At 26.7% G+C, this 10,941-nt stretch overlaps 1 protein-coding gene across 8 annotated transcripts in view; it reads left to right on the top strand.

The window, feature by feature from the left end:
• The window catches only part of LOC107455471 (Caseinolytic protease chaperone subunit), a 38,828-nt gene that overhangs the window by 2,628 nt on the left and 25,259 nt on the right, over positions 1-10,941 (top strand). For 6 of the 8 annotated variants that reach the window (XM_016073075.3, XM_016073050.3, XM_071183109.1 and 3 more), the window contains exons 2-5: positions 523-606; positions 5,536-5,781; positions 7,377-7,528; positions 10,054-10,201. In XM_016073075.3, the coding sequence (XP_015928561.1) occupies positions 546-606; positions 5,536-5,781; positions 7,377-7,528; positions 10,054-10,201 (607 nt within the window). In that variant the 5' untranslated portion in view covers positions 523-545. Of the gene's footprint in view, positions 1-522; positions 607-2,867; positions 3,023-5,535; positions 5,782-7,376; positions 7,529-10,053; positions 10,202-10,941 lie in introns of those variants that run through there. The other 2 variants (XM_043049907.1, XM_043049906.1) reach the window with 1 other exon arrangement.

The raw sequence follows: 10,941 nt of genomic DNA, 5'->3' as shown, positions 1-10,941 counted from the left end.
ATATATATATAAATAAATCAATTATTGATAAAAGAGAACAATTATAATTAAAAGTATCAGCTTTTTCATTTTTGAATGAATTCTAATAGTTAAATAATTCTAAGTTCACTGATAAAACAATTAAATTCTTTGAACACATTAGTTCATGCAAACCTTATCATATTTACTGCCAACATGACTAAATATGTGTGCAACCCTTCTTTTGTCAACCTTCTGTGCAAGTGGCCTTTCACTCTAAAATGTTGTGCACCCCTACAGCTAAATCAGCGAGTTTGAAAACTGGTGATCTACCATGGATTTGGGAAGATTTTTGCGTCCTGACTTGCAGCACGATAATCGCCAAGTCTTGGCAACTTCCATGCAGCAGCCAGCAAGTGTAACTCTTATACACTCTTGGACAAACCTCTATGCATTTTTTTTTTAAAAATTGCTCATTGCAAAAATTGTATGATCACAATAATATTCTAGTAGATGACCTGTTATTAGATTTGTTCATTCATCTAATGTTTATTTCAATTTCAGATTAAAAATTTATAGTTGCTACAATGTCCTTCACTGCCGTTCATTTGGTGAAGAGAGGTTTTCTGTCTCAACACACTAAAAAATGTAAGTTAATTATATTATTTAACATATTTTTTAAAAGTTGTGCTAATTTTATTAGTGTGATAAAATAAGGTACTTATCAGTTACATGAACTATGTATTCGCGATTACTTGTTTTGAGTTGTTGCCGAGACAACATTGGTCCCTTTAATTGATAAGTTCCAGACTTTGATAAGATTTCAAGTATCTCACAATATTTTTCCTATTTTAACTAATTTATAATTTTAATTGGTCAATATTTTGGTTAGATCTTTTAGGATTTATCAACACTTACGATATCTAATTCAGTAATTATCTTTATACTCATTATATTTTCTTTTACGATGTTGTTATTGATTATGATTGCAGTATTATCATATTCGATAATCATAATGATTTAAAACGATAGTGATGGTTTTGTATTTAATGAGTATTATTATCACTAAAGTTAGCGAAATTCTTTTATTTGATATGTGCATTATTAGTGGTCTGCATGAACCAGAATTAAGCTTTGCATAAACCAGAATTTCTTTAATTTAGCTTTTATTATTTTTATAACCGTTAAATACCTATTTATAATGCAAATACAACTGTTAAATTCTAACATGCATAATAATTCTGTTCAAGAACTGACAAATTCTGGGTGCTGTGTTAATCGAACAACTGTAAATATCTTCTTCACGAATAACTGTTTCAAATTGTTATTATTAAAATTTTTTTATTGAAAGAGAAATGTGAATAAACATCCTTTGTGCTCTCAATTTGTTAAAATTTCATTGTAAATTCTCTTATATTGTTACAAATTTTCAGTTTATGAAAGCTTTGTATTTTTTAGTATCATAATTATAACTGGGCCATGTAAGAAATTTTATATTATGTTATATCGTCTGTTAGGCATCGCAATATAGCAATGTATCGCGATTTAACATATGCTCGAGAATTATCTATCTGAAATCTTTAAATCAATGAATAATAAATAAAAGGAATGAATCTATTACAAAAGAAAGTGTTAGTTCTAAAAAATGCTTCGATAACATCAATAGCATTGCATAATTTTTTCAATTAAAATAATAAATATGAATTGACTTAAGATCGATGTCTTAAAGTGAAAACAAGTACAAGCTTTTTTTTTTAAAATTAAAAATGGTTTATGATTTATTGGTTTAAAAATAATAAAAAACTGTAACAAATTATTTTACTCACTTACATTGAAAATTAAGAGGGGAAAAAAAGTAAAAGCAAATAAAAGAAATGTTCTCTTTAGTAAAACCGTTAAAATTATTTGTTGAAAAACATTATTAGACCTTCTTTTATTTATTAATTTAAAGTAATAAAGTTGTATTGACTAATAGTCAAATTCTATAATAAGTGTAAGTTATTTATTTTTAATTTCTTCTTTGAAAATAAAATGGACTAAAGATTTATTGGTTTAAAAAGCATATGGACAGTCTAACAAATTATCAAACGAACATGTATTGATAGTATTTTAAGAAAAATTTAAAAAAAGTACTATAAGTACTGTTGTTAAATTACTAAAAAGTGTCAAAACATTGCTCGACTTTTTATTTAATTAAAAAAATTAATTTGTTTGAACTAATAGCCAATTTTTTTTATAAAAATTAACACAAACTTTGCTTTAATCTTTTTATAATTAAAAACAACTGATGATTTATTGGTATGAAAATAATCAAATTCTATCAAACTATTATACTTATGTGCATTAAATAAATTAAATTTATAACAATTTTATAACAAAGTATAAATTACTTAAATACATAATGCCCCTATTAAATTGGATCCCTTAAAATTAAAAACAATAATTAAAAATATCAATGAAGAATCTTTTTTTATTCCTATTTTCTTTTAATTAATAGATTGAGTTAAGAATGAAAATTTAAGATAACAGTGATCGCAAAGTAACAGTAGGTCTACTAAAAATAATTGTCATAATAAAATGACAAACTGTTACAAGAAAAGTTAGTCTCGACGAAATAAAATGCACTGTGATCGCAAAATAATATAAGTCCTGCTGAAAATAATCTTAAAAGAACGTAAAATCCCAAAGACAAAAGTATCGCATAAGTAAGCTATGCATTGCGTTCTATATTTCAATGCTGATCTTTGCATGAAACCGGGAGTTCTCATTCAATTTGCTCTTCATCAGTCATCATCACGAAACTCACATTGTCTTTGTAGCTAGACGCAATCAACATCTTTGCCACTAGACAAGTTATNTCTATGTATTTTTTTTTTTTTAAAAAATTGCACATTGGAAAAATTGTATGATCACAATAATATTCTACTAGATGACCTGTTATCAGATTCCTTCATGCATCTAACGTTTACTTTAATTTCAGATTAAAAATTTATAGTTGCTACAATGTCCTTCACTGCCGTTCATTTGGTGAAGAGAGGACTTCTGTCTCAACACACTAAAAAATGTAAGTTAATTATATTTTTTAAGACATTTTTAAAAAGTTGTGATAATTTTATTAGTGTGATAAAATAAGGCACTTATCAGTTATATGAACTATGTATTCACGATTACTTGTTTTGAGTTGTTGCCAAAACGAATATTGGTCCCTTTAATTGATAAGTTCCAGACTTTGATAAGATTTCAAATCTCGCAATATTTATCCTATTTTAACTTATTTATAATTTTAATTGGTCAATATTTTGGTTAGATCCTTTAGAATTTATCAACTCTTATAATATCTAATTCAGTAATTATCGTTACACTCAATATATTTTCTTTTACAATGTTGTTATTGATAATGATTGCAGTATTATCATATTTGATAATCTTAATTATTTAAAACGATAGTGATAGTTTTGTATTTAATGAGCATTATTATCACTAAAGTTAGCGAAATTGTTGTATTTGATATGTGCATTATTGCTGGCCTGCATAAACCAGAATTTCTGGAATTAAGCTTTTATTATTTTTATAACCTTTAAATACCTAATTATATAACCTAAATATAACTGTTAAATTCTAACATGCATAATAATTCTATTCAAGAACTGACAAATTCTGGGTGCTGAGCTAGAACAAATGTAAATATCTTCTTCACGACTAACTGTTTCAAATTGTTAGTATTATAATTTTTTTTTATTGAAAGACAAATGTGAATAAACATCCTTTGTGCTTTCGATTTGTTAAAATTTCATTGTAAATTCACTTACATTGCTACAAATTTTCAGTTTATGAAAGCTTTATATTTTTTAGTATCATAATTAGAACTGGGCTACATAAGAAATTTTATAGTATGTTATATTGTCTGTTAGATATCTCAATATAGCAATGTTTCGCGATTTAACATATGTTTGAAAATTATCTATCAGAAATCTTTAAATCAATCAATAATAAATAAAAGGAATGGATCTATTACAAAAGAAATTGTTAATTCTGAAAAAATTCTTCTATAACATCAATAGCATTCCTTAATTTTTTCAATTAAAATAATAAATATGAATTGACTTACGATGGATGTCTTAAAATGAAAACAAACACAGGTTTTTTTTTTCTTACTTTTTTTAAAATTAAAAATGGTTTATGATTTATTGGTTTAAAAAAAATAATAAAACTGTGACAAATTATTTATTTACTTACATTAAAAATTAAAAGGAAAAAAAAAAAAAAAAAAACGAAAGTAAAAACAAACCAAAGAAATGCTCTCTTTAGTAAAACCTTTTTTAAAATTATTTTTTGAAGAACATCGTTAGACCTTCTTTTTATTTATTAATTTAAAATAATAAAGTTGTATGGTCAAATTCTATAATAAGTGTAAGTTATTTATTTTTAATTTCTTCTTTGAAAATAAAATGGACTAAAGATTTATTGGATTAAAAAACATACTGACTATCTAACAAATTATCAATCAAGCATGTATTGAAAGTATTTTAAGAAAAATTGAAAAAAAAAGTGCTATAAGTAGTGTTGTTAAATTATTAAAAAGTGTCAAAACATTGCTTGACTTTTTATTTAATTAGAAAAATTAATTCGTTTTAACTAATAGCCAAATTTTTTTATAAAAATTAATGCAAACTTTGTTTTAATTTTATCAAAAATAAAAGCAAATTAAATAAATCTCAGATTTGTTTTAATTTTTTTATAATTAAGAACAACTGAAGATTTATTCGTATGAAAATAATCAAATTCTATCAAACTATTATACTTATGTACATGAATAAATTAAAAAAATAAACTAAGTTTTTATAACAAAGTATTAATTCTTTAAATACAAAATACCCCTATTAAATTGGATCACTTAAAATTAAGAACAATAATTAAAAAAAATCAATGAAGAATCTTTTTTTATTCATATTTTCCTTTCATTAATAGATTGAGTTAAGAATGAAAATTTTAGATAACAGCGATCGCAAAGTAACAGTAGGTCTACTAAAAATAATTGACCAGAATCGTTAAATTTTGACAGACAAAAAAAATAAAGAAAGAAAAAAGTGAAAAAATAATACATAAAAAAAACAATCAATAAGTAGCAAAAGTCGCACTGAAAATAATTGACAAGAAAAGTTAGTCTCGACGAAATAAAATGCCGAGCAATCGCAAAATAACGTAAGCCCTGCTGAAAATAATCTTTTAAAAATGTAAAATCCCAAAGACAAAAATGGCGAATAAAGAAACTATGCATTGTGTTCTATATTTCAATGCTGATCCTCGTATGAAACCAGGAGTTCTGATTCAATTCGCTCTTCGTCATTCATCATCATGTTACTCACATTGTCTTCGTAACTAGACGCAATCAACATCTTAGCAGCTAGACAAGTTAGAGTAGGCAAGGATCTTTGCATGTTGTATCGTTATATCGTTAAACTGCAAGTGTTGTCTTATACTGGTGGCTTAAATCAGATTTCTGATGCATCTCTTAAAATTAAAGTCACTATGTAAGCCTGCCAATATAGAACAAAATTTAAATGCAATTTTTTCCAGGCATAATAAAATTTCTTGGAGATGCAAAAAGCGGACCTAATCTATGCAAAGGGTTTTATCCTGTAACCTTTACCAGAGCTTTGTGCAGTTCTTCAAATTCTGGTGGGAAAGATAATGATTCAAGTGTAAAAAATAGAGATGGCAAAAAGTCTTCATCTAAAGGTAGTGATGGTGGTAATGGACGTGATGGCCTGCTTCGATGCCCGAAGTGTGGTACAGTTTGCACTACTGTAGAAACTTTTGTTAGTATGTATTATTTTCCTGAGTTTTATTTTAATAAATAAATTGCTGTAAATATATATATCCTCATGAAATATCTTGAAGTGTTTGTAAATATCTTTTATATACATTCTAACTCGTCCATTCAAAGCCCTGATTGATCATGATCTGTCTTTGCAAAAAATTTTATTTAATGGTTGGTTTAATGTTAAAAAAAAAACCCCATTAGCTACTACAGGGTGCATAGGTAGTGTTTTTAAAAAGCGCTTATTTTTGATTTATGTTTATTAAAAGCCCTTAAAGGTGCTTTTTTTATTCGGGGTTGGTAAAAAGTGCTTAGCTTTCTATCTTTTAAGAAGAGATTTTTCCTTTGCCGTGTCGATTGTTGTTCTAAACTTGAAACAATGTGTGATTTTTACAATTTTCTCTGCAATATTTATCAGAAAATAGTTATTTTATCATGATTATGTAAAGTTTTTGAATTTTATTCATTTTATGTTTATAAATTAAGAACTTTAAATGATAGAAAAAAATAATTTTTATAACTGCATGGATCCTAATTATGATTTTCTTTGTTGGAAAGTGATAAAATGTTTTTTTTTTGAGTGTTGAAAAAGTACTTTAAAGGTGCTTATTTTTTGTTGAAAAATCTGGCTACGCACCTTGTACTATATATAGCAATGATCAAGATTAGGAAATTTCACTGGTGGCCAGTAGAACTCAATTTTAAGTGGCCACTTTTTTTTTTCGAAGCCAAAAAATGTAACAATTAGCAACAAATTAGTTTTTAAATTACTCTTAAAATCTAAAAATTTTCATTTTAAATAAATTTTTTTACACTAACTAATTAATGACATTAACATTTATTGTATTATGAAGTGTTAATTATGAGAACTGGAAATTATTTCATTTTAAAAAGGAATGTTTTTTGATAATTTAAAGTTATTATTCACAGTTTTATACACAATTTCCCTTGCGTATAACTTATTAACTAAGAAAGAGCATAAAAAAGATGCCCACAGTATCACAGCATTAGCAACGTCTAGGTTTTTTAATTAAGCTTTTAATTGCCAATAACTGAGATAGGGACAGTGGCGGCCGGGTGGCAAATGATAATATTTTCAGTGACCACTGTTTTTTTTTATTTAGTTGCCACAAGGCAAGTGATGACCGTTAATCTTGATATTTAGCACATAGCCATACTTTTATAATCATACTTCAGTTTTAGTTGAATTTTTTAAGAAATCATAAAAAATTATTTTATTGAAGTTACCAGAAAAAAGTTTAAAGTGTAAAGTTTTCTGAAAATTTTTTTTCTTCCGGAAAGTTGTCAGCAACTAGATTCTGTTATTGTATTATATTTAATTGTTCAAATTTTTATATTCTTATAATACTCACTTTAAGTTTCTTCTTTGGTTCTTCCAATTTTTTCCACTGTCCTAGAAGAAATAGGTTTCTTCCGGCCAATCCTGCAGACTCTGTCGTATTTTTTCAGTATTAAATTGCTTTATTACTTTGTATATATTTATGTGATTCAACTATGTTTTAATAAACCATTTGATTGAGTTACAAAATACCATATTCAAAATTTTGTTTAGTTTGAACTTGTTTTCTATTTTTAGCCTCCAGCCGGTTTGTAAAATGTGAAAACTGCAGCCACTTTTTTATTATTCTTTCTGAAGTTGATGCTAAGAGAACTCTTAAAGAGGGTCGCCATCAGATTCTTGGAGACCGAACAAGTTCTCGTAAACATGCACCACCTCCCCCTAAAAAGGTTGAAACTTTTTTTTATACATTTATGAGTATTGGTTAATTTTTTTAAAACTTTTACATGTATGTGGTAGTACTGTTAACAATTATATAAATATGATCAGAAATTCAAGCAGTGAAATGGAGTTTTAATGTGTTAGAACAGCACACTTGAAATATGTTGATATTTTTTAGAACAAAGGTAACTTAGATTTTTACTGCAGAATATAAAGATTCCATCTTAATACATGAAAATCTGATTAGAAGACACTCAGATCAATTTGTAATATTTTTATTTTGGGCTTTGCTTATTTTAAAATACACTAAATAAATATTTTAAAATACACATTCATGAAATTAGTTTTTTTTCCAGAATTTTATTTGTTTTTATAGAGAAATATCATTTTCATACAATTACATAATCATTATTGATTCATAATTTTTCATGCATAATTTCTAATGTTTATTTTTTATTTTTAGTCATGATTCATTATTTTTAACATGAGAAGGTTAACTATTTTATCTCATTCTTTTTTCTTTCGGGTACTTTTCCGTAAGGAGCAGTTACAAATCTAATATTACAGTACATCTAACTTGAATACCCTGTAGTACACATTACAACCATTATTTAAAGATAAAATTACTTGTCTCAATAGTTGGGTGAATTTTTTACAGACTTCGGAAATGGAGTAGTTTGAGATATTGTTTATTTGATGATACTATATAAAAAAAAGTGATTTTTCGTTTTGAGTTTTAATATATATTGCCTAAAATGCATGATAATATTATGTATAAGAAAAAGGGGGAGTATATTTTATTCCTTGACTCTGTGTAAAGTCGTACTTTTTTAATTGTTACGTGAAAAATTACTTCTATTACAAATATATGTATGATGTATGCCATATGTACATGAAATTTAATGATTATTTAATAGGAAAAAATATTTATTGTGTTGTATTAAACTAGTTTTGCTTGCTTTTAATACCACCCTCTGGTAGGAAAATCAACAAAGCAAGTCAAAATCCAACATATCTTTTTTCTATAATATGTGTGGGATCTGCTTGAACAGTTTATTGCAGTATTTTAATGTTTTTTATATGTATAATTGATATAATGAATTTACATATCAAATCTGATATCATCAGTTATCCTTGAATTAAATTTATAAAATTCATTATAAATTAGATAAATATTTTTAATGCCTCTTGTGCACAGCTCTCACTACTTGCATCTTTAAAAGTGTGTTAGGACAATATTTTTTTGGAATTCTGTGCCCTATTGTTGAAAGACTTTCAACGGATAAAGTTGCGATTATATTGTAAGCTTAACCAAATTTCTGATAACTTCTTCTTTCTTTTTTTTTAATTTTTATTACATTTTATGTAATTAGATATATTTATTATATATATATATATATATATATNATAGCAAATCAAATGAAAATGATACAAAATTACTAATCATATATATAAATATATATATATATATATCTATATATATATAACTAAAATTTATAAGCTATTTATGTAACAGTTCGACAGAACATGTATTTTTATAGATAAAATCTAAAATTGTACTTCCTTTAAGTTTTTTTTGTTGATTTCCATAATTTCACTTTCATTAATTTAATATAATTTCCGTAACTGGTTTTTAATAATAAAAAAAAAAGGACAGAGAGACGATAGAACATTAGCTGATGCGTGTTCGATTTTGTTGGGACTTACAAAAGAAAATTTTCTTCAACCATATTCTAATATTGTAGAAAAAAGAATAGTGCAGACTTTGGAACCTTTCCATTTTTTGCATACCTTATTCATCCTTTCCAAAATACCTTGAAGGATTAAAAACTCTACAAGTAGAATCTACTCGGGAATAGGCAATGCAAAACTATCCTTGGTCTTTGCCAATTTTAATTGAATCGGAAGCTCAGGAATTATCATCTTCACTGTCTTATTAAACATATACATTCAAAATTAGTTATTGGTAAAGGTTAAAAGTAGCTATGTTATCTAATGTTGCTTGGTAGTTTTGATCATGACTAGTAAGAGATTATTTGTTTTATAGCAGTTTTTGTCATAATGCTGATGAATGATCATTTATTTAATGTAAATAACTTAACTTAAAAATATGATAGAAACTTTCTTGGTTTTTAAATTCAAATCAAAAGATTCAATATGGTACTAAACAGTTATTACTCCACCTGCGTTATGGTATTATACAAATACAATTGTTTAATATACAAGTAAATTAAAAAATCCTGTTTATAATACTGAAATAATTTTAAGAACTTTTTATTATATTTTGAGGTATACTATTAATTGTATTCTGTGTCAAAAATAACATACCTAAAATGTTGGGTTTTTGACTGTTTAATCCAGTTGAAGCATGGTTGAAACACATGCTACATCAAGAAACTGGTTTTTGTTGTCAAAAACCTAACCCTGATAATGAAATGTTTTAATAAAAATGAATGTTTTACTATTTAAATGTGTTTTCACACATTTTTACACTTTTCCAAAATTTGTATAATTCTTTATGAATATTTTATAGATTTTTGAATACATTGAGAAGCATGTGGTAGGACAACAGTATGCCAAGAAAGTTCTTGCTGTTGCTGTGTACAATCACTACAAGAGAATTTTCAATAATGTGCCACATTCCAATAGACAAGAAACTATAGTTGAAACTCAGCCTCGAGGTAAACACATAAAACTGCTTTCATCCAGGTTTACAAAACTCAGTATGGTTAATTCAGTATAGCCGTAAAGGAATCAAATTAACAATAATTTATCAACTATTGCCATATTATATTAAAAACAATTAGCATTAAATAGAATTCACTATCAATTTTTAGGATCCTTGATTGCAAATATAATGTTGACTTATAATAAGTAAGAGTTTTTAATGTAAAATTTAATTCTAGTATACACATATATTGCAATTTTATAACTCTTGTTGAGCGGCTGACACAATTTAGGGTTTACAACTACCAATGTTCAACTCTGTAGTCTTATAATTTTGAACCCAATCCAGAAGACAAGGGAACTCCTGGATCAAGTATTGGGAGAAATAAGCCCTTGTGGAAGACTTTTTGGTGGAGCTAACCCGCAATTACGTTACATGGAGAGGAAAACCTCGTACAGTTAGCCTGACGGCAAGGGGTCTCTAACCCATGATCCGTCTACCACTGAGGATATTTTACGTCAGCACTGTGGTCAATGTGAGTCGGGTGTGGAATTCGAATCAACTATCACTGGGATTCGAACCCGGTTCACCTCATTGGAAGGTGAGTGCTCCATCCCCTAAGCCACTACATTTCTAGTATACATATAATCAAGGTTGATAATTTTGAATGGGGAAGACGAAAAGGTTAAAGATAAAAATAGTTTCTGGCAAAAATGTGGAATCAGGGCCTGCAGTAAGCATTGGTCCCCCCAC

The sequence above is a fragment of the Parasteatoda tepidariorum genome, chromosome 7 (assembly GCF_043381705.1).
Source record: "Parasteatoda tepidariorum isolate YZ-2023 chromosome 7, CAS_Ptep_4.0, whole genome shotgun sequence".
Classification (NCBI taxonomy): domain Eukaryota; kingdom Metazoa; phylum Arthropoda; class Arachnida; order Araneae; family Theridiidae; genus Parasteatoda; species Parasteatoda tepidariorum.
Note: the sequence above shows the minus strand (reverse complement) of the source record. Positions and strands in the feature narration are given on the sequence as shown.